At 36.0% G+C, this 24,856-nt stretch overlaps 1 protein-coding gene across 2 annotated transcripts in view; it reads left to right on the top strand.

Moving 5' to 3' along the window:
• KIF14 (kinesin family member 14) overlaps window positions 1-24,856 on the top strand; it is a 55,119-nt gene that overhangs the window by 14,568 nt on the left and 15,695 nt on the right. For both annotated transcript variants that reach the window (XM_057315491.1, XM_057315492.1), the window contains exons 12-22: window positions 303-450; window positions 715-778; window positions 3,436-3,620; window positions 6,742-6,844; window positions 7,982-8,142; window positions 10,585-10,732; window positions 11,239-11,391; window positions 12,982-13,108; window positions 16,025-16,118; window positions 16,668-16,800; window positions 20,078-20,178. In XM_057315491.1, the coding sequence (XP_057171474.1) occupies window positions 303-450; window positions 715-778; window positions 3,436-3,620; window positions 6,742-6,844; window positions 7,982-8,142; window positions 10,585-10,732; window positions 11,239-11,391; window positions 12,982-13,108; window positions 16,025-16,118; window positions 16,668-16,800; window positions 20,078-20,178 (1,417 nt within the window). The remainder of the gene's footprint in view (window positions 1-302; window positions 451-714; window positions 779-3,435; window positions 3,621-6,741; window positions 6,845-7,981; window positions 8,143-10,584; window positions 10,733-11,238; window positions 11,392-12,981; window positions 13,109-16,024; window positions 16,119-16,667; window positions 16,801-20,077; window positions 20,179-24,856) is intronic.

The following is a 24,856-nucleotide window of genomic DNA, read 5'->3' as shown; positions in this document are numbered from 1 at the left end:
GTTCTGGCTTATGTCTGCTGCATCAACGTGATTAACAGCGCTTCTCAAAAGTGTCCTACTTTGGACAATACATTATATGACCATATTACTTATGAGGGGGGAAATTCATTAAGATGGGAGCACTTTTTCAGGTTAAGGTGAAGTAGAAATGTATAAGTAATGTAAGTAAAGTAAAATTGATTTCTGTAAATAATCTTTAGTAATATTTAAAACTCGAAATAAGATTGGAGGACTGTGCCTACTGTGGTAATTATTATATATCAAATGTTATTAATTGTGCATTTTTTAAAATGAATATTTAGAATTGAAAGCAGAGATTGAAAAGCTAAAAGCTGCTCAAAGAAACAGTCGAAATATTGACCCTGAACGATATAGGCTGTGCCGGCAAGAAATAACATCCTTAAGAATGAAACTGCATCAACAGGAGAGAGACATGGCAGAAATGCAAAGGTGGAATATAGTCAATATTTTAGATGTCAGTGTGTTGCCTGGAATCATTAGACTGTTGGGGCTGGGATTGGTGGAGAGGGAGGAGTTTAGGAGGGATCTGTGGCTCTGTTTTTGTACTTTCTGTATGAATAGAACAGTCCATTCCCAGACTATCATATTATAAATATTCCTAAGTGGTTTCCTAATCTTTATTGATGGTCTTTAATTCTTAATCTTATGCATCTGGATATTTTTAACTCTATTATTTTGTTTGTCTTTGGAAAGAGTGTGGAAAGAAAAATTTGAACAAGCTGAAAGAAGAAAACTTCAAGAAACAAAGGAGTTACAGGTATCATTTCAACTCTCTAAACTAATTTGAAAATTAAATAAAGATGACAGTACATATGTAAATCTAATTTCTCAAATACTCATTGCATACTGACTCTATACCAAGCAATGCCATAAAGAGAAATAGTACAAAGAAGTGTCAAGATCAAGATTCTGATATACTGGGGCGCCTGGGTGGCACAGTGGTTAAGTGTCTGCCTTCGGCTCAGGGCATGATCCTGGCATTATGGGATCGAGCCCCACATCAGGCTCCTCTGCTATGAGCCTGCTTCTTCCTCTCCCACTCCCCCTGCTTGTGTTCCCTCTCTCGCTGGCTGTCTCTATCTCTGTTGAATAAATAAATAAAATCTTTAAAAAAAAAAAAAAAGATTCTGATATACTTAGGGGCTCCTGGGTGGCTCAGTTGTTAAGCATCTGCCTTCGGCTCAGGGCGTGATCCTGGAGTTCTGGGATCGAGCCCCACATCAGGCTCCTCTGTTGGAAGCCTGCTTCTTCCTCTCCCACTCCCCCTGCTTGTGTTCCCTCTCACACTAGCTGTCTCTATCTCTGTCAAATAAATAAATAAAATCTTTAAAAAAAAAGATTCTGATATACTTAGAGCTCATAGCTATGTTAGAAAGTTAAAATATAAATAAACCATCTAATTCCATTCACTTTGGTTCAATAAATATTAAATGTTTTTTCTGTGCCAGGCATGGGGGGGGGGTGCCAAGACGAATAAAATGTAGTTTTGGCCCTCCAAGAGGGAGGTTTATGTAAAGGGAGGTTTATACTGTAAATAGATGACTGAAATGCAGTGTGACTTGACTAGGTTGAACCATATGATGCTGCCATTTTTTAGGTAAGAAATGGTTGAACACTGGGAGTGTCGTATGGTTCAACCTAAGGCAATGAAAAGCATGTAAAAGGAAGAGAAGCAGAAGATAGGAGGGAGTAATTAACTTTGATGAGGATGGTTATTAAGGAGGACTCCTAAGAGAAAGGGACAACTAAGCAAGATTTTGTTAGGCTACCAAAGTCAAGACTTCTAAGCAATGAATCCCATGTTCAGAAGCATGGAGGGACAACACAGCTTGGATGTCCACAGAATTCAGAACTTGTATATTAATGGTGGTGACAGAGATTGGACTGGAGAGAGATGCAGGATTCAGATCATGACATGGTGAGGAACTTGAATTTAGGTGACTGGGAGCCACTGAACCTTTGAAATGTAAAGGAAGTGACACGGACAGACTTGGGTTTTAAATAGATTCTTCCGGTAATGGTGGACTTGAGGGAGGAAAGACTGATGCTGGCTGGGAAGGTTACTCATCTAGGAGGCTGTTGCCATGGTGAAGGCAAGAGGTGGTGAGAGCTGGAGTAAGGCAGTGGCAGTGGGGATGGCTAGTGGAGGAGTTGGATTCAAGAGATAGAAAGGAGGTAAAACTGATAGGCTCAGAGGGTGTTTTTGGATATGTGAGGATATTGAGAGAAATGGAAAAGTCAAGAATGATGCCCAGGTTTCTGAAATGTGTGCATTGCATTGTGAAATTATGAAGTCATCATGGTGGTGAAAGAAGTCAGATGACAGTGGGTTGAGGAGTGACTAAGGAAATAGGGCCATACATGTAAACTCTGAAAACCTTGAGTGAAAAGTCAGAGAAAGGGGCTGTGAGATCGTGGGGAAGTTTTGTTTCTTTCATTTTGGTTTTGTTTCTTTAAAGGATGGAAGACACTTAAACTTTCTTATAGGAATCAAACTCCTTAATGGAAGGAGGTTCTGAAAGAGATTGGAGAGCGTGGGTCAAGGGCAAAGGTATTGGCAGTAAAGGAAATATTTCAAATGACTGGTAGGCAAAGTACTAGAAGAATTGAGAGGAGGGGGGAATATTCCTTGGGAGTGGTGAGTCCAGCCTCATAGAAGAGGTGAGATTTGAGTTTTGAAGATTTAGAGCCTGGGTAAAATTTGGATAGGTAGAAAAAAGGAAGAGTGCATTCTAGGAAAGGAAAATTGTATGAGAGCAAAGGTGCAAAAGCGTAAGGTGTCCTCAGAAGAAGGTGTGTGGATCAGTGATTTTGGAGCAGCATTTGTACATGGTCATAAGGAGACGCAGTGGGCAGGATATGTTATGGTTAGTTTATTGATTTTCAGGCTAAGTAATTTGAGTTTTATCTTGTAGGAAGTGGGAAGTGATTGAGAATGTTTGACCGGGGAGTTGACATTTTGGGAATACCCTTTCAGGAGAATTGATTTGGTATAGGATGTAAGATGAACTGAAAACAGGAGAAATTGTTGGCAAGGCAATCAGGCGGCTGCCGCAGTGGTTCAAGTATGAGGTAATAAGGGTCTGAACTAAGGTAAGGGCAGTAAAGATGCAACAAAAGGAGTTGATCCATTCTGAAGACAATCAGTCACTAAGAAAGGGCACAGTTTGAGGTGACGGATGGATGCATGAGGGGGCTCAGGTTGGTGAAGGTCAAAGAAAGGCCAACATAACTCTAAAAGTCTAAGTGTGATGGTAACAGTCCCGGGGAAATCATGAAAGAAATATTCTAAGAAACCTTTATTGAGACTTCACATGCAGTGATTTTAATGTTTAACATTGACCATTTATTTTAGGTGGATTTAATAATTTGCTGCTCTTTGTTAAGGTTCATTTATTTTCTGACTTCCACTAGAAAGCAGGAATTACATTTCAAATGGACAACCATTTGCCAAACCTCGTCAATCTCAATGAAGATCCTCAGCTATCAGAGATGCTGTTATATATGATAAAAGAGGGAACGACGACAGTCGGAAAGTATAAACCAAACTCCAGCCACGATATTCAATTATCTGGGGTGCTGATTGCTGATGATCATTGGTATGTTATCCTTCTAAAAATAAAAAGGCTCCTGGTCATTTTTTTAGTAGTCTTCCGTATCTTGATCTGTGTGGTTTCCTTCACATGAGGCATTCATGTATACGGTTTCTTTGGTATAATTCTTCAAATGCATTCTTTATCCAGGAAAAAGAGACATTTTGAGTGTTTTGTAAGGAAGTTAGGTTAATTACTGTCGGTATGAGGTACAGGGTAAGCTCTCTATTTCTGTTTTGGTGTATGTGATCTGTTGGTTGAGGGATCATTTCGTTTCTTGGAATTATAATCATTGGCATGAAATTAAACTTCTATCCATCTTATATGGCAGGATTTTTGGTTGGATGGTCAAATTTAAAATTTTTTGTTTCACGTGAACTTTGTTCATATGAATTGAATGATTGTATACATATTGTCGGGATGGTTGTATATGCAAACCGCTTTGGCTCCATGTTGTGTTTTCAAGATTCATTCATTTTGATGTTCTTTTATTTTTACTGCTGTGAAGTATCTTACTGTGTGCATTTATCTACCTTTACTATTATAATAATCTCTCTCTTTTGTTGATAGACATTTAGGCTGTTTCTCATTTTTTGCTATCACAATATTGCTATGCATATTCTTATATATATCTCTTGGTACAAATGTGAAGAGTTTCTCTAGAGTGAATTTCCCAGATGATAAACTGAGATATGAGCTCTGAAGGGCAAGCCAGTAGGAAATTGAGAGGCCTAACCTACCAGACTAGTCATGTCTAACTTTCTATTTACCACAATCTGCTCTGTATATATTGTGATTTTCTAATTATGCTATAATAATAATTTTTAAAGTTTGGGAAACACTCTTAAATTATATCTAAAAATACTTGAGATATTAGATTGTAGGGTATGTTCTTATTCAACTTGGTAATTTCGCAGTTTTCCAAAATGGTTATGAATTTTTACTTCCACTGGCATTGAGAGTATATATTACGCCACATCCTTGTCAACACTTGGTACTGGCAGACTTCAATTTATGCCCATCTAGTGGACATGATATGGTATCTCATTGTGGATTCATTTTGCATTTCTCTGACTAATAATCTCTTCATGTATTTATTGGTTATTTAGTTTGCTCTTCTATGACTTCCTGTTCAGGTGTTTTGTCCATGTTTCAGTGGATTGTTTTTTCTTAGTAATTTATAAGAATTCTTTATGTATTCTGATTGCCAACCCTATGTTTTATGTGTTGCAGGTATCTTTTTTCCAGTGTGTGGCTTATCTTTTCACTCTCTTTTGGTGCCTTATGATGGATCAAAGCTCTTTGTTTTATTGTTGTTGTATCAATCTTTTTCCCTTACAACAATTGTGGTCTTGTTTAAGAAATCCTTTCCGCATTGAGGTCATAGAGGTGTTCTTCTAACTTTTCTTCTAGATGTTTTGAAGTTTTGTTTTCACCTTTAAGCCCTTAAGTTGTCTCGAATTTTTTGTTTGGTGCAAAGTAGAGGTCTGAATTCGTTTATTTCTCATGTGAATAACCAATTCTGCCAGTATCATATATTAAATAGTATATTGCTTCTTTTGTGATCTGAAGTGTTCATATAAAAAATTTCCAAAAGCAAAGTCTTTTTCTTCTCACTAATACTCCATAGTCTTAATTATTTGAGCTTTATAATGTCTTTATATCTGGTATGCTCATCTCCTTTTCTTCAGGTCCTTTTGTTATTCTATTAGTTAACTGTTTTCTATAACAAATAAGTGTAGTATTATTTACACCAGTGGCAAAGATACATAACATAATCCCAAAGTGTTAGGAGTCCAGTAGGGGATTAGGAAGTCCCCTGCTTGCCTGGCACTCTATTTCCTGTTTTAGTACACTCATCACTGTTGCCTTACTCACTATACCATGAACTTCGTGAGCATTGATTTCATGTCTGTCTTCATTGACAAGACCTGTCTAGCACACAGGGGCTTAATGAATAAAAGAGCTCCGGTACATATCAGTGTATATTAATGTTACATGGGACTTGCATTCTTAATACTTAGAAGTAAAATCCACTTCTAGCTTGAGCCCAAAAGATAAGCTTCTAGCATTTAAGTTGGGCCTTGAAGGATGAGAAAGATAACATCCTTCCTATTTTGGAGAAATGACTCAAAAGAGAGAAGCTGATGTCAAGGCAAACTCAGGGTATTGATGTAGGTGATTAAGAGTAAGATGTGGTTCTTATGGGGAGATAGTGGTGGATAAAGAATGTTGGTGGTGAAGCCAGATTGTGGAGGTTTCAGAATGACAGGCCAAGGAATGTTGACAGACCTAGGAGAGAGAAGGAATCAGAACAAGTCGATCTTGTTGAAACCTTTACCTGGTTAAGACACTAGACTGGTGGGAGGGACATACTGCCGAGGGGTAGCTATTCCTTCCAGATTCTTTTCTCTAGGTGCTATAACTAAACTGTTACTCTTTAATTATAGATCTTGGAGCCTAATCAACAGTTAGAAGTTTTGGGTTGGGACTCAGCTTTTGCTGCAGGTTTTCCCTCTCTGTCAAGTTAATCTAAAGATGAATTGGACTTTGGAGTGTCTTTCCTATTCTCTAAATAAAAAGACTCAAAGGAATATGTAGCATTTATAGCTGATTTTCCATAGTGTCAGGGTCTAGTTAGTTAGATGACTAAGGAGTGTGTTTTTATCTCCATGCTTTTCCTTCTGTATTACCCTACTTTTCATGACAGGAAAATGTTTGTTATTCTCTTCATCATTAAAACTCATACATAAAACCAGAAACTAAAAAATAAAACACTTCATAGTGTTTCATTCATATGTAACCATTGTCAGTATTCTAATGTTTTTTCCTTGAATTTATTTCATTTTATTTTTGGGGAGAGGGTTGGTATTTTTTTTAAGTAGTTATAGTTAAAATACATACGATGAAAATTCTTCCCACTACTGATGGATGGAATTGCTCAGGTTTTTTTTTGCCAAAACTTCAAAATGTAGTTGGAGGAAAATAAAAGAATTTTACATTATTTTTGTCACAAATTGATATGAATCTTAACACCAAAGGAATAACCCAGGCAGGATTATCTTGTATTGCCTTTTTGTTTTTCCTCTATCCTGTAATTATAACAATATACTTCTTATCTTAACAGTACGATAAAAAATTTTGATGGGATAGTGAGTATCATCCCAGTTGGAGAAGCAAAAACATATATAAATGGAAAGCACATTTTGGAATCCACAATACTACATCATGTAAGTCAGTCAGTACTAAAATCTAATAAGTGGTTTGACTTTGGGCAAGTTGTTTAATTTATGTGAGTCCCAGTTTTCTCCTAAGATAAGGTTGTGAACTAGATTGAGGACTTTCCAGTTCTAAAATTCACTTTTCTATTAATTCATTAATTGCCTTCATTTGTGCAAAGATAAAAGTTATATCACTCTAAACCAGTACCTGAAGAGCTCCCCACTGACAGCACCATTATGTGTCCAGTAAAGAGCTGGGCTTTGGAAGTAAGCCCTGGTTATTTGCTATGTGACTTTTGGAAAAAGTTATTTAATTAGGGTGATTGTATATCACCAAAGTCGGGACACTGTTGAGAGCATTTTTATTTTTATTTATTTATTTTTAAAGATTTTATTTACTTATTTATTTATTTATTTATTTATTTATTTATTTATTAAAGAGCGAGCATGAGAGGGGGGAAGGCAGGGAGCCCAATGCAGGACTCAATCCTGGGACTCCAGGATCATGACCTGAGCTGAAGGCAGTCACTTAACCAACTGAGCCACCCAGGTGCCCGAGAGCATTTTTAATAATTATGTTGGGAGACAGGCACCTGGGTGGCTCAGTTGGAAGAGCATGCGAAGCATACCACTCTTGATCTTGGGGTCCTGAGTTTGAGCCCCACGTTGGGTGTAGAGTTTACTTAAATAAATAAAACTTAAAAAAAAATTACATTGGGAGAATAAGCATAAACCAGTCTGTTGCAGGCAAACCGAGACAGTTGGTCACTTCATATATATCCTACCTTTCAGGGGCAGGGGAGGGTTAAGTGAAATAATTCATCTATAGTTCTTAACACAATGTCTGCAAATTGTAAGCTCAGTGAATGCTTATTGTTTTTATTAAACTCTGTGCTCTTTAACTTTCTTGTTCCTCAAGTTGAGACAATAGTATTATCTCACTGGGTTGTTGTGAGATCACGTATATGTAAATTGTTTAACACAGTGATTGGCATATAGAAAGTATTTAATAAATGTTAGTTGCTATGATTTTTATGTTTATTATTACTAATCTTAGACTATATTGAATTGCTGAGCTTAATTATTTGTCCTATGTAAGTTTTTGGTTAGACTCACCTCAAGTAGTAAATTTTTTGTGTGTTTTAGGGTGATCGGGTGATTCTAGGTGGAGATCATTATTTTAGATTTAATCATCCGGTAGAAGTCCAGAAAGGAAAAAGACCATCTGGTAGAGATACCCTTACAAGTGAGGGTCCAAAAGACTTTGAATTTGCAAAAAATGAGTTGCTCATGGCACAGAGGTCACAGTAAGTATTCTTGTTGATATAAATAGTAAGAGTATGAGAGAGGTCTGCAAGAGAGAGTTAATCATATTGTGCTAGTCTCTGGCAGTTAATTCTTTGGGTGCTAGTTTCTAGTGACCTGATCTTTTCTCTTGGTACATTCATTCATTTAGCAGACATTTATTGAGCAGATATTATGTATCTGTCACTCTACTAGAAATACAAAGAATAACTGAAATTTAGCTACTATACCAGAGGAATTTATCATCTCATGGGGCTGACACATGGTTGCGACAGAGTGCCATGACAGAGTTCTGCACTGTGTGCCGTTTATGGAGTGAGGGGTGACTCCTAGTCCTGACCAGGAATCAGCAAAGTTTTCTAGAGGACGAGAAGACATCCCTTGGAATGGAGTCCCAAGAGGCCATTAGAAGTTAGCCAGTGAAACAGGGGAGTGTAACCTTTTTGTTTTCTTTGCCCCATTTTTAGCTCATGCCATATCGTAGGATTTCTGATTTAAGCAATATCTTTGTAAACTAACTGATAAAGTATACATAAATAAAATACTAGAGAGTTAGGACTTTATCTTAAAGGATATGGAATCATTAAAAATTTTAGGCGGACAAGAGATAGACCTGACAGAACCACAGCTTTAAAGCTCACCCTGACCCAAGTCTGGAGAATGGACTAGAGGCAGAGCAAGCATAGCTTGCAAATGCCACTCAGAGATGTTGAAGTAAGAGAAGTACAGTGTGGTTGGGTTGGAGAGAGTTTTAAGGAGAAAGAATCAACCATGTTTGACGACCAAAAAGGAGGAAGGGAGGAGGAATCAGAATGACTATGGATTGGGCTAATCCTACTTTATCTTTTAAAAAGTCTGAACTTGCTTTTGCTCTTTTTTAAAAAATTGTGGTACAATGTATGTAATATAAATTCACCATTTTAACCATTTTAAAATATACATTTCAATGGCATTGAGTGTATTGACAGTGTGTACAACCATCAAACTATTCATCTCCAGAACTTTTTTCATCATCCCAAATTGAAACTCTGTCCCCATTAAACTGTGACTCCCCATTCTACCTCTTCTTGTTGTCCTCCCCCCCCCCCATCAACACTAGCCTTCTTTCTTTTGATATTCTTTTTTCAGTGAAATTAGGGATGGAGATTTCTATATAGTGTAGTTGCTAAAGCATTGATTTTGTTTTTATTTTTATTAAAGATTTTATTGAGAGAGGGAAAGACAGAGACAGTGATAGAGATAGCAAGAGAGAGCACAAGCAGGAAGGAAAGGGATCACAGAGGGAGAGGGAGAAGCAGACTCACCACCAAGCAGGGAGCCTGACATGGGGCTCGATCCCAGGACCCGGGGATCATGACCTGAGCAGAAGCAGATGCTTAACTGACTAAGCCACCCAGGCATCCCTAGAGCATTGATTTTATTGAGAAGAAAGAAGCTTTTAGTTTTTTATACTCCTTGATGCTTTTCCCTTATATATTGAAAGATGACAAAGCTAATTTAATGTTTTGACTTAACAAAATGTCAAATTATTATAGGTGGTTGAAAATATACAATCTATTTTATCAGCTCTCATTACATTTTTAGAGTTATTTCAATATTTTCCCTAACCTATGACCTAAACATGAATTAAAAGTTACTGATACATGAAATACAATTTTGGTTCTAACCATTGTTAAACATAAAATACCCTTATTTTGGTGGGTATTGGGTGGCTTAATTGGTTAAGCGTCCAACTCTTGATTTCAGCTCAGGTCATGACCTCAGGGTTATAAGATTGAGCCCCGCGTTAGGCTCTGGCTCAGTTGGAGTCTACCTGACATTCTCTCACCCTCTCCCTCAGCCCCTACCTGTGTGCCTGCATGTGCACACACATGTGCGGGCATCTGTATGCTTTGTGTTTTCTGTAATGTTAACGGTAATGTTTACTGCAGTGTTCACTATGACATCGTGATTTTATATAACTTATTTTCTTTAAGATTAGAAAATACAGGGGCGCCTGGATGGCTCAGTTGGTTGAGCATCTGCCTTTCGTTCAGGTCAGGATTTCATGGTCCTAGGATTGGGCCTCCCATTGGTCTTCCTGCTCTGAGGGGAGCCTGCTTCTCCCTCTCTCTGCCCCTCTGCCCTGCTTGCCTCTTTCTTTGCTCTATCTCAAATAAATAGATACAATCTTAAAAAAAAAAAAGATTAGAAAAATACATTTACTTAAATATCAGGTATCTGCTATAGTAACTAAGAAATAAGCAAATTTTCATCCTTTTATATTTTGCGTAAACCATGCTAAAAGCAATAAAAATTTAAGAACACTGTTGACAGAGTGTCAGAAATTAAATGTTGAGTTTTAAATTTTTGTTTAATGAAAACATATTAATGTGATTAAGAACTACTATAGTATATAAAGGATTCTTGACAATGTATCCTGTAAATATTTTGCTACTTTGTAGACTTGAAGCAGAAATAAAAGAGGCACAATTGAAAGCAAAGGAAGAAATGATGCAAGGAATCCAAATTGCAAAAGAAATGGCTCAGCAAGAGCTGTCTTCTCAAAAAGCTGCGTATGAAAGCAAAATAAAAGCACTAGAAGCAGAACTGGTAAAAGGCAGAATTGTTTTTTTTCCTTCCCTGCTCGTGCACCCTAAGTAATGTATTGCCTGTAAAACTGAGTATATCCCTAGAAGGAAACTGGGGGAATATCAAAGATCAGAGAGTCAAAGCCAAGTGAGTCTTGGCCTCCTTTAATTTCACTTTAGAAAGCAAGTGAGTTGTAGACAAATAGCTGTTGGAAGAAGAAGAAAAATAGAGAAGCTTCTGTCATCCACCTACTTGAGCCCTTGGCTCTGTCTGTGGTTTCCTGGTCATCTTGCATTCCCACAACCCATTTTAGAGGAGAGTGCTCTAGAAGGTGTGACTAGTGATGCTTATTTTGAGTTAGATTAGTCAAGCTTAATGAGGTAAAAAAACTACAGGGCAACTTTTCTATTGATGAGTCTATTTCTTATACATTGATGAAAGAAATGAACTCTTGTACATTTTTAATATTGTTTTTGAAAAAACATTGTGCGTTTTTACCCGTTATTTTTTATTATTGTTCTTTAAAGAAAGAAGAAGCTCAAAGGAAGAAAATGCAGGAAATAAATAACCAAAAGGCTAATGACAAAATTGAGGAATTAGAAAAGGCAAAACAGCGACTTGAACAGGAAATCTATGTCAACAAAAAGCGATTAGAAATGGAGACTTTGGCTACAAAACAGGTAATTTCATTTTGTAAATAGTTGGCTCTATTCTGAGCAACAGCTGGATTTTTCTTTTTCTTTCTTTCTTTTTTTTTTGTAAGAACTTACGAGGAGAAAGCTGGCTGAATCTGGGTCTCCTGATGAGAAGGGCCCTACTTCTTCTTGTTTTGTTTTGTTTTTTTTTCTTCTTTTGGGTGGGTTGAGATCATTTGATTTGATTTGATTTTTTTTTTTTTTTTTAATGAGAAGGGCTCTTCTTGCCTGAAAGCCTACAACCTGGTAATGCTCACAGCTCTACTCGGACATCATCACACAAACATTTTGAAAGGGACAGAGCTCTTATTTTGAGCTGGCTCCATTACAGTTTTCCCTTTTTATGCCTCCACAACTGTCCTGTGATCCTTCAGGCCAAATAATGTAAATGAATGAAATCATGCTAGAGCATAATTGTAGAAGGAAGAAAGGCACAGCTCTCGTACTGGGTCTCATCCTCATGTCAGAATGAAGCATTATCCATTCATAGAAAGTGTGGCCAGCAGGCTACTTGCCTGAGTGACTCCTAAGAGAACTTAAAATAGGGCGTTCATTACCCCAGTCATATGAGCTCAGGCCCTGAAACTTTTGTCATCTCAGTAAGGGCAGAGACATCTTTCAGGATCTGACTCACATTAATCAAGTTCCAAAGACTGAACTGTCAGTATTTTAATATCTTCAGTTACCTTTTTATCAACATTTTTGGGTATTCATTCTCCTTATATTAGCGGTCGTTAAAGTATGGTCTTTAGTCCAGCAACATCAGCATTACTGTCAGAAGTGCGGTTTTAGGCCCCAGAACTCCTAAATCAGAAACTCTGGAAGTAGGGCCCAGATCTATTTAACAAGTCTTGCATGGGATTTTGATAAATACTAAAGTTTGAGCAGCACTGTTTTCATCTCCTCTTTGATTCCTTGTATCTTAACCTCAAAGTTTTATCCTCGAGTAACAATTTCATTTTTCTTTTTTCCAAGTTTTATAGTAAGAGTGTGGGTAGAAGAAAATTCCTCTAGTAACCCCAAAGTTCTGATACTATAATATGGTCATAATATGTAGCTAGTCAATTCTAGGACACAAAGTAGCTAGTGGACCACCTGAGGGAGTTTTAGAAGAAAAAACAGAGCTGTTTAAATCTTGAAAACAGTAGTAATTACTGGGTTGTTATAAGGTCTATTTGTGGCAAATAAGGTTTTTGTGGTATCTTTTAAACTTTATTTGGTCAACAAATGTTCTTGAATGTGGGCTCTTTTGAGCAGTTTTTTCTCTCTCCTTTTTTTTTTCATAAAGGTCTTTTTTTTTTTTTTTTTACTTCCTATCAAGGGGAAGAATAAGATTGATTTATGTCATTAAAAATTCCTGATGACTTTGTTATGGGATCAAATTTAATAAAGATATTTTATAAATTGATTTTTAAAGAAAGGCTTTTTATACTTAGTGAAACATGTAAAATTTGTATGCTTAATAAAATGCATACTATGAAATGAGGTTTAATTATACTGTGTTACCATTATCAATTATAATTTCTCTCTTTGTATATTTTCATGTATGGGTCTCTGTGAATGAATATCAATTAGGCTTTAGAAGACCACAGCATCCGCCATGCAAGAATTCTAGAAGCTTTAGAAACTGAGAAGCAGAAAATAGCTAAAGAAGTACAAATACTGCAGCAAAATCAAAATAATAGAGATAAAACTTTTTTAAGTGAGTATATGATGATTTTAGCAGAAATTTGCTAAAGTTATATATGTTATTTCATATGATACAATTACTAAAATGTTAGAGTTGGTTGCCTTTGTATATTAAAAATGGTTTATTCTGGATGTTGCTGACCTTTTTGCATCTAAATAAATTTGTATGCATGATTGTTTCAGAATATTCAGTTTTTAGAATATTTTAGTTACATAAGCAAATAGTAAAATTTCAAGTGTTGCTTTAATGTGTAACATGTTTTTTAAAATGCAATCTTATGGGGCGCCTGGGTGGCACAGCGGTTAAGCGCCTGCCTTCGGCTCAGGGCATGATCCCGGCGATCTGGGATCGAGCCCCACATCAGGCTCTTCTGCTATGAGCCTGCTTCTTCCTCTCCCACTCCCCCTGCTTGTGTTCCCTCTCTCACTGGCTGTCTCTATCTCTGTCAAATAAATAAAATCTTTAAAAAAAATAAAAATAAAAAAAAAATAAAATGCAATCTTATGCTCATTTTTTTAGGTCTTACGTCTAGGTTGGACTAAGTCATTAGGTACTTCATCTTCTTTTTCTCTTGGATGCTATTTTCTACATTGCTGTATAGAACATGACATGTATTTATTTATTTATTTATAGATTTTATTAATTTATTTGACAGAGAGAGAGACAGCCAGCGAGAGAGGGAACACAAGCAGGGACAGCGGGAGAGGAAGAAGCAGGCTCCCGGCAGAGCAGGGAACCCCATGTGGGGCTCGATCCCAGGACCCTGGGATCACACTTGATTCGAAGGCAGACGCTTAACGACTGAGCCACCCAGTCACCCCTAGAACATGACATGTTTTTAATGACTTTTTCTTATGGAAAATTTCAAATAAACTATAAAAGTAGAGAGATTAGTACAACAGACTCTTATATACTTATCATCCAACTTCAGCCATTTCTAACGCATGTTCCGTCTTGTTCTGGCTGTACTCAGCCCCCTTGCCTCCCTGGACTGCTGTGAAGTAACTCCGAGACATCGTATCATTTGATCTGTAAATACTTCACTATGTATCTCTGTATTAGATAAGGACTCTCTATTTCTCTCTCTGCCACTCTTTAAGCATAACCATGATATTGTTATCAAACCTAAAAATATTAATAATAATTTCTTACACTCATCAGATTTTTAGTCTACATTCATATTTCCTGAATTGTGTCAAATTTTTTTTCTATCTTATTTGTTTGAATCAGGGTAACAACATGATTCGCACATTGTGTTTGGTAGATATGCCTTGTTAAGTCTTATTTTATTTTAATTATTATTATTTTTAAAGATTTATTTATTTTTTTTAGAGAGAGAGGGAGAGAGAGTGCCTGTGTGAGTGGGGGCAGGGGGTGGGGTAGACGGAGAAAGAGAATCTCAAGCAGACTCCGAGCTGAACACAGAGCCTGACCTATGACTAGATCTCAGGACCCTGAGATCACAACCTGAGTTGAAATCAAGAGTCAGACATGCTCAATTGACTGAGTCACCCAGGGGCCCCTAAGTCTCTTTTATTTATATTTATTTTTCATTTTTATTAAGTAGACTGCATGTCCAATGTGGGGCTTGAACTCACAACCCTGAGATTGAGAGTCACATGCTCTACCTACTGAGACAGCAAGGTGCCCCCATTTAAAAAAAATAAAAGATTGATTGATTGATTGATTGATTTTAGAGCAAGAGCACACGTGGGTGGGGGGAGGGGCAGGGGGAGAAAATGCCCAGGCTGACTCCCTGCTGAGAGCAGAGCCCAAAGCACAGATCCCATGACCCATGAGATCACAACCTGAGGCAAAACCAAGAGTGGGATCCTTAATGGACTGAGCCACCCAGGTGCCTCTTTTTAAGTCTCTTAATCTGTAAATTTGCTTTTCTTTTCTCTCTCTTTCCTCTTGTAATATGCTTATTAAAGAAATCAGATTATTTATCCTGTGGTTTCCCAAATTCTGGATCTTGCTTTTGTATCTCCATGGTGTTGCTCAACAGATTCCTCGGCCCCTATATTCCCCCAAGATGGCAGCCATTTCTTCAGGCCTGTCAGATTCAGATTCAATTTTTTAGCAAGGATACTTGGTAGTTGCATTGTATACTTTCTATAACTTCTCTTTTCAAATAAATCTGAAACTATTAATGCTTGTTATATCTGTTATAAGAGGTAAATAAATACATTTATTAATACATCTTTTTATTCTTCTTAGAGCCTAAAAAGGGGACCAAACAATGAATACTTGATTTTTTTACCGTGTGTATAATGAATTTTTCCCTTTCAAAAAAGTGTTCTAATGGATGATTGGTGATAAGTTTGATATAGAAAATATTTATGATAAAATAATAAAATCTTAATTTTAAATTAGGAAAATGGAATTATGGCCTAAATTATTTCCCTTTTTTGTTTTGATATTCTGAAATATATGTTTGTTTGTTTGTTTGGTTTTTCAGGCAAAATAAAAAAGGATTGTGGTTCTATATAAGTAAGGCTGTAGTATGCTTTACCCAATACTTTAAACAAATTAGATATTAAGAAAAATTAAAAAATTTTTAAAAATTAAATTAAATTAGGAAAAATTAAATTAAATTAAGAAAAAATAAATCAGAAAAAGACTTTAAAGATTTTAGAAGACAAAGCATTTTCTTTGGCATTTCCTCTCTTACAAAATCCTTTATCAACTTTCTATATCATTTTCAGTCTTTTGCTGTGTCTCCACAGGTGAAAGACATCATTTTCTATGAAGAATATTTTATTTCAGGCTTGAGGAAAAGTTACTCAAATATTGCCCTTATTTTCTGCAATAGTTAAAACCATTTATTTAAAATCAGTATTTTTTTTTTCAGGAGTTGTTCTGCCTAGTGATATAAGTCAGGGCTCATATATGTTTTTTGAATCTTCTCTGTGTGTTTTCTACTAGTTCAGACCAATTGGAGCTCCATGAAGCTCTCAATGATGATTCAAGAAGCCAATGCCATCAGCAGCAAATTTAAAAAATGTTATGTTTTTGGCAGGTGAGCAATTTTTTAGCCTAATTATAAAGTAATTCTTTGTTTTAAACTAACTGACCTTCATATGATTACTTTCTAAATTTAGTTTCTGCAAAGACATAGTATCTATATCGCCTGTCTAGGAGAGAATAGTATCAGAATTCCCAGTGTCACATTTGGACTCCCCTTTCACAGCTCACTCTGGAGTAAAAGACTTTCAACAATTAACATACCATACTAACTATATTAAGGATGTTTATAAAATGTACTTATTTTATAAGCAGAATAATTTTAGGTGTTTTAGGAATTTACTAATCTTTTGAGTTGCAAACTTACTAGTATTACATGTTCGGAAAGAAATATACCTAATTAGAATTTGATTTTTAAAATTTTATATAAGAAGCTATTTTTATATAGTATATATTAGACATGATTTTTTACTGTAATAAAAATGCTTAACATTGGAAAGAATTAGTGGACCGAATTTTTATGAAAGTTATTTTAATTCAGAAAACTCTTATAAATGGGTATGTGTGTTTTAGGATAAGCATTTTTCTTTGGTTTTTCTTTCAGACATGATGTATCAGATAAAGGAAGTGGTTCTGACACTTCTGTTCGGGTTCGTAACCTACAACTAGGGATCTCAACTTTCTGGAGTCTGGAAAAGTTTGAATCTAAGCTTGCAGCAATGAAAGAACTTTACGAGGTTTGGAATATTATTAAAATCTATAAATTTTTGAAATAAAAAAATGTGCAAGTGATGTGTTCTTAGTAAAGAAAATTTGGCAAATAAAGGAAAAGGCGATTTATATTATCCAAACCAACCAATATTAACAATTATGTATGTTTACTTTACTTTTGCCTGTAGATGGGGTTTTATCAATTTATTTTAATATAGTTATACGTGTAATAGAGAAACTTAGTGCTAAATCTGTTCCCAGTTATAATTGTGTGTTTTCAAAATTTTACATTTAAGCTTAAGAGAAGAAGAAATTTGATAGACATAAAGCACTTTACATCATTTGTAATTATCTTCAATACCTATACTGTACATTTTTACCTAATTACATTTCCCAAAAAGCTGTGCTTTTTGGTGTTACCAATTGTTTTCTATTTTAATAGAACTAAAAATATCCCTGCACATATTGGTTTTTAATATCTAATTTCCTTGTTTTCTCTTTTCTAAAATGGTACCCCAAAATATAATTTTTTAATTACATTTTGATGCTCAATAACAATCACTTGTCGGAAATATTGCCATTTACCAATGCTACCAGTTTGTTTTAATTTATGTTATTAATACTTAGTGAATCTGAGGATTTGACTCTTTGTTTCCTTATAGGTAAAGTATGTGCTCATGTTCTTTGAATTTTACTCACACATTTGAAATATGGGTAATGAACTAATATGTCTATAAAAGTTCTAACATATCTTGATAGTAAACCTTTATTTTATATTTATAATAATTTTTTTCCCAATTACATTGACTTTTTTCTTGGTTTTATTTTGTTATATAGACATTTTAAATCTGGTGTATTTGAATCTATCTATTAATCTGGAGATGCTGCTACTGAAATATTGTCCGTTTCTCTGTTTACTTTTAATTTTTTGTAAACATTTGTTATAGTATATTGTGAGAGGTATGGATGTAAAGGTAATTTTTCCTCCATATGATTATCTTAGTATCCCTAAAGCATTTAATAAATAGGTGCAATAGGTATTAAATTGTTGCTACCATTTGTTAAATATCTCACCTTTAAATAATGTGACTCTATATGGAATTATATTCTGTACTACTTAGATAATAACAGTAATGGAGATATTATATGTAAAAACTTACAGGATGCTGCCAAATTATATCCATAATGTTTGATTCGTGTAATGGAAAAATGAAAAAAAACTAAATCGTTAATCTAGAAAATAACAAAATAAAACAAAGGAAAGCAAATGAAGGAATGATTACAAATTAAAGCAATAATTAATAAATTAGAAATTAAACTCAAGCTCTGGTTCTTTAAAAAGATGAAACATATGATTTTCAGAATGGGCAATGGCATTTATACAAAGATAACAAGAGCATTTAAAAATTATTTTACATGTAAAACTTTACACTAATAAATTTGATAATTTTCTAGAGAAAAAAGACTTTCTAGAAAAAGATCAATTATGAAAGTTAACCTAATGGGTGAATAACCATGCGATAAATTGAAAAGTTTGTCAACAAATTGGTCTTAACAAGAAAAAAAAAAAACTGTAAAGGAAAGGTGCCTGGTCCTAATCAGTTTTATGGGGAAACTTTTTTAAACCACCAAAGAACAGAGGTGCCTGGCTGGCTCAGTCGGTAGAGCATGAGACGATTGATCTCAGGGTCGAGTTCAAGCCCCATTTTGGGTGTAGAACTTACTTAAAATAAATAAATAAATAAAAAAGAACAGATAAATATGATTGTGTTTCAACTCTTCTGGCACATAGCAAAGGATAGAAAGTGTCATAGTTATGATGCTAGAATAACCGATTAAAATTAAACCAAACAAAACCCACAAAAACTGAAAAGATGATTCAGAAGAAAATTACAAACTAATAACCTTCATATGAACATAGCTATAAAAATCCTGAAAAAAATGTCAGTAAATCGGGGTGCCTGGGTGGTACAGTTGGTGAAGCATCCAACTCTCTGTTTTGGCTCAGCTCCTGATCTCAAGGTTGTGAGATCAAGCTCTGCTCTCAGCAGAGTCTGCTTAGGATTCTCTCTCCCTCTCTCTTTGCCCCTCCCCCCTGCATGTTCTCTCTCTCTCTCTCTCTCTCTCTCTCTTTCTCTCTCTCTCACCAATAAATACATAAATCTTTAAAAAAAAAAGTTAGTAAATCAAACCCAAAGGTATACTCAAAGAATACTTATACCATGATCAAGTAGGGTTAATTCCAAGAATGCAAGGTATATTATTCATAACAGGAAATCCAAAAGACTGAAAGGAACTCACATTGTTTATCTCTAAACGATGGGTTTGTCAGTGATTACATTTTTGTATGTTTATACATATTAATAATTTCCAAATTTCCTACAATGAATGTGGATTGCTTTTGTAATTAGAGCACAAAAAAACTGTATTGAAGTCATTTGATCATTCTTGCCTTGTCATATACATTAAAATGTATATTTCAACTGTTGATGAAATAGTCTTTGATTATTTTTCTATATAATTATACTATTTCTGGATCAAGCTCTCTCTATATATAGTATTTTGCTTGAACTTTAATTAATATTACTTTAAATACTTAAAAATTCAGATTATTATCATGATTAATATATTCAACCAGGGAATGATTGAATCTTAATGTTGTCAGATTATTCTTTTATTTTTCTACTGAGGATTTATCTTTTTTTTTTTTTTAAAGATTTTATTTATTTATTCGACAGAGAGAGAGACAGCTAGCGAGAGAGGGAACACAAGCAGGGGGAGTGGGAGTGGAAGAAGCAGGCTCCCAGTGGAGCAGAGAGCCCAATGCGGGGCTCTATCTCAGGACCCTGGGATCAGGCCCTGAGCTGAAGGCAGATACTTAATGACTAAGCCACCCAGGCACCCCAGGATTTATCCTTTTGGTTTTTACTGTCTTCTAAATCCCAAGTTTATGTTTTTGAATCATTTAATGATTTCTGTGCTTCCATTAGTAGAGCTCTTTCAATACAATTTCTAGCATCATGTGCTTGATTTTTTGTTTTGTCAGGAATGCAGTATTTTTAAGATTTATTTATTAGCGTGCAAGTGGGGGGAGGGGCACAGGGAGAAGGAGAGAGAGAATCCTCAAGCAGACTCCCTGCTGAACACAGAGCCCAGTGCAGGGCTCAATCCCAGGCCCCTGAGATCATGACCTGACCTGAAATGAAGAGTTGGACGCCTAACCGACTGAACCACCCAGGCACCCCAGTTGCTAAACATTTTTTAACCCAAATTAATAGAAACCATATATTTTATTTTTCTTAGAGCAATAACAGTAACAAGAGTGAAGATGTCTTTTGTGATCCTGAAGATGAATGGGAACCTGACATTACAAATGCACCAGTTTCTTCCTTTTCTAGAAGGAGGTAAAGACATTTTGTTATTGTTTTTTTTTGTTATGGGTGTATGTATATGTATCATTTCCTTATTTTAAAAGAACTATCTATTGTCATAATGGATATGTCTGTGCAGGGAACCCAGTAATAAAAGAGAAATAGTATGTTACTGATTAAATTACAGCACTTGGGGCATTAAATTGTTTATCAGTCAGTTAGAATAGGAACAAAAATGGTCAGCATCTCACCAGATAAGTCTTAAGAGCGACTTAGAATAGCATAAATTTAATTTCCTATAAAAATGAATAGTGTTTATTACTTTTAAATTACCTTTTTCAAGAACTTGGCATATTCTATGATATTTTATTGCAAGTTATAGAACTTTAAATGCTGTCAAGTTAGTTTGAGCACCACAGAAGAATAAATCAGGGTGATTGAGAACTTCTGTATATAATGCTGCTTATTAACTAAAAGCAGAAAAGACTTCCACGGTGAATAGATGCTTTTCAAGGAAAGACTAGTTCTGTTTAGACGTCAGATGCTTAGATAACAGAGGGGCAGAATGGTATAATAGAAAGGCCTTGGTCTTGGAACCAATTTAGCTGCTTAGTTTGGTTTTTAAACAAAGACTTCTTTTTAAATAAATACTTCTTCATTTGGTTTTGAAACAAGACTACTGTCTGCTATGTCTTGAGGATACAAAGATGAATAAAAAATACTCTCTGTCCTCAAATACCAGGAATTGAAGAAACTAGAAGAACAGTTGATAGAGACCCAAAATTGGGTCAGGCAGAAGGACTGGAGAGGGAAGTCCGGTTTTATACATATTCAAGAAGAAGAATCAATAAGGACTTGGTTAGCTGTGGGGTTGAGGGTGATAAAGGACTTGGGGGGGGGGGTGAATCCCAGTCTAACAAGGGTGAGTGGCTGAAGGAAGGTGGTGTTCCCTGAGGCGGAGGGTCAGATGAGTTTATTTTTGAACATGATGAGTTTGAGATACCCAGGGAGCATCCAAGTGTATATGTTCACGTCTAGAACTTGGGAGGAGGGATTTGGGAATTTTCAGGATGTAAGAGTCGGTGGCATTCGTCCATCCAACAGAACCATCATCATTGTCAAGAACACTGACCGAGTGCATGCTAAGTATTATTTCATGTAGTTCTTACAGAACAATGAGGTTAGTGCTGTCGTTACCCACCTTTTACAGATGAAGAGGCTGGGGATTTAAAGAGGTTAAGTTGTCCAAACTCACAGAGCTGATAAAGGAAGAGCTGGCACTCAAATCCAGGTTTGAGTGACTCTAAAGGTCCTGATTTTCTTGACCGCTGTGCCATATTGCCTCTCTGTTGCATATGAAAGAACAGAATCTTCCTGGTTAAATCATTTTTTTTTCCACTTTATCATCTTCAGCTGCAGCTCAGAATCCATTTGGGTTTCCAGACCTTTTCAGGCCCTTCTTGATTTTGAACATGCTTATTTTAAACTCATTTATAAAATTTCAAAGAGATGGAACTACTTTAAAGAGACTTCTCCCTCCTATTACTTCTGTTCTATTTGCTACATGGTAACTAAGCTACAGTAAGAAACAGCCAAGAACTAATAACCAATACATGTTATCTTATATGTTATATACATAACAGCTGGGTATTTCAAGCTGAAAGAAATACAAAACATGTCCTTTAAACAAATTCTGAGTTCCTTGAGCATAGGATACATATCTGTATCCCCTACAATGTACTGTAATAAAAAAGTCACAGGCTCATGTCAGAGTCCTGGGTTCTAACTTTTTTTATTAAGTTTTTTATTTTAATTCCAGTACAGTTACCATACAGTATTGCATTAGTTTCCAATGTATAATTGAGTGAGTTATGCCGAGTGTAGCCATGGGCAAGTGACATCACATCTTTAGGCTTCAGTTTTCTATAAGATGGAGACAGTAATACATACCTATTCTAAAGACCCTGTTGCTAAGTTTAAGGGAGGTCATATATAAAAACAATTGCTTCTCCTGCTACTTCTACTATGACCACCATGGGATGATGATGATGTTGTGAAGTAATTGTAAAGATTAGAGATCAAGTATGTAGAACTCCAGGGGCGCCTGGGTGGCGCAGTTGTTAAGTGTCTGCCTACGGCTCAGGGCGTGATCCCGGCGTTATGGGATCGAGCCCCACATCAGGCTCCTCCGCTATGAGCCTGCTTCTTCCTCTCCCACTCCCCCTGCTTGTGTTCCCTCTCTAGCTGGCTGTCTCTATCTCTGTCAAATAAATAAATCTTTAAAAAAAAAAAAAAGTATGTAGAACTCCCACTACAGTGGATAGGTGTTGAATAAATGGCAACTCGTATTATTGGGTGCTTCTATATACTAAGTAAGATTAAATCTTGGAATATAGAGATAATAATATTTCCGATTTAATACCAATTAACAGATAGTGATATCTTCAGGTGATTTTTCTTGAGGACTTCAAAACAGTGTTGGGTTCTCCAAAATGAGTTAAAGATGGCCCTCGGGGGAAATTGGACAGAAGGGTTTGGGGTACTTAAGCTAACCTGGAGTAACATAAGCCTCCCAAAAATTCAGACCAGAACTGCAAATTCATCAGAGGGTGATTTATAAATCCCTTTAGATTTTATAATACTGGTTTCTTATTATATTTTATTATAAACAGATACAAACTTGGTGTACTTAGAATTATGGGTCACAGTATTAGCATTAATAATTAATGAACATTAGTGAGTGATGGGATGAGTTATTTCACTCATGAAGGGGATTAAGAGTATACTTATCGTGATGAGCACTGAGCAATATATAGAATTGTTAAGTCACTATATTGTACACCTGAAACTAATATAACACACTATATGTTAATTATACTTGGATTTTAAAAATTAATTAAAAATAAATAAATAATGAGCATAAAAATGTTAGCTTATTAAAAGTTGGTGATTTACATCTTATTTTCTGCTAACTTCTAGGTTAATAACTAGGGAACGAACAGAAGTTTAAATTATTACCAAGAAATTAAAACTCCTTTTGATATTTTTTAGTATGTTAAAATTAGGTGTTTTCATTTGGTAGAGTTTTTTTTTTGAGAACTTCTATAATTTGAAAGTATATAGATATTTTTTAAATGAATTGCTCTTGGTCAGAGACATTGTATATGAAGTTTCAGCCTTGTAAGAATGTTTATGACAGAATTGCAAACTCTAAGAATGCCTGCAGGTAATGGAAACACTGACAGATTCTTAATTATGGAACCGCTACCGGGCAACGACACGCCCTAGCCGCTCTGCGATGAACTAGACTGGTTTGGCTGCCTATAAATTTTGAAACGTCCTGTGGACAGTTAAAAGTAAAATTTCCCCAGAGGTTAAGTAAACATTCTTTGAAAGGAATGTGACAAGCATTTTACTTGAGTTTAAACATTGTTTAACTGTGATAGTGTTAGAAGAATAGGATTCCTAGTTTAGACTTACTGTAATAATATACCCTTCCCTTTCATTCCTAAGTACAAAAACCTGTTAGCTTTGACAATTGATATTTCTTCTTCCTATTATCAGTCCTATTGGGAGTTGATATTTCCTCTCCCTGTTATCAGTCATATTTCTGTGTTTTTCTTGTAGGAATTCATGGGGAAAAATATGTTTGAAACATTTAGATGACGACAGATGGAGTACATTTTGGTTTAACGATCTTTTCAACAAGTAGTATTTTTCTTTGAACGGCCAACAGTATTAGAGTTCCGTTAGGAAAAAGACTTCAAAGGATCCCCTAGATCCAGATCCGGGTCACAGCTCGAGGAGCTTCTCCATACAATAAGGGCTGGAGTTGGAGTTTAGAAAACTGTCGATGAATGGCATTCTGGAAGTAGGCTGCTTTTTCCAGTAGCAGTTAGGAAGAACGAGTAACAGCTAGACAGCCAGTGACACTCCAGGCGGAGATCTGAGTGGTTTTATAGGCTGGGGGAAAAGAGGCCCCAGAAAGGGCGAGTGAAGATAGAGTCATTCCCTCCATTCGTGTTGCCACTACACTTCACGGGTGTCCTACTTCTCACACTGTGTAGCAAGTGTTTACTTGAGTGTTTATTTACCTAGATCATTTCCTTGTTTAGAATCCTTCCCAGGATATTCTCAGGATAAATCCAAGCTTCCTTAATTGGCATCCAGGGTCAGCCTCAGGCTGGAGCCTGCACACCCCCCAGCTTCCCCCCTTGCTCCTCTCCCCCATCATAGACCGCAGTCCTTCTGAACCTTGCTCGGTCCTTGCATGCGCCATACTCTTATCACCGGGTCTTCCCACATCCTGGAGGTGTTTCTGAACCACTGTTCCCTCCTTCCCAAGCCTGCCTCCCCATTTGGCTAACTCCTGTGCATCCTTTAATGTCGTTGTTCCAGGAGGCCCTCCCAACTCCTTGGGCCAGGTCAAGTTTCCTCTCCAGCAGAGCATGCTCTGCTTTCGTGACACATCACTTTATTGTAATTATTTGCCTAATTTCTCTCTTTTCCTATGGACCTTAAGTTCAGTGAGCCCAGAGACCATGTTTCCTGTGTTTGACACACACCCGCATACCAATTTTCTTTAGAAAATTGAGAATATTCTATTTTCTTAAGATTTTATTTATTTGAGAGAGAGCAGGAGAGAGAGAGAGAGAGCATAAGCAGTAGGGAGGGGCAACGGGAGAGGGAGAAGCAGGCTAACCGCTGAGCA

This window comes from Ursus arctos, unplaced genomic scaffold (genome assembly GCF_023065955.2).
Source record: "Ursus arctos isolate Adak ecotype North America unplaced genomic scaffold, UrsArc2.0 scaffold_2, whole genome shotgun sequence".
In the NCBI taxonomy this organism is placed as follows: Eukaryota; Metazoa; Chordata; class Mammalia; order Carnivora; family Ursidae; genus Ursus; species Ursus arctos.
This window is presented reverse-complemented; position numbering and strand designations above follow the sequence as displayed.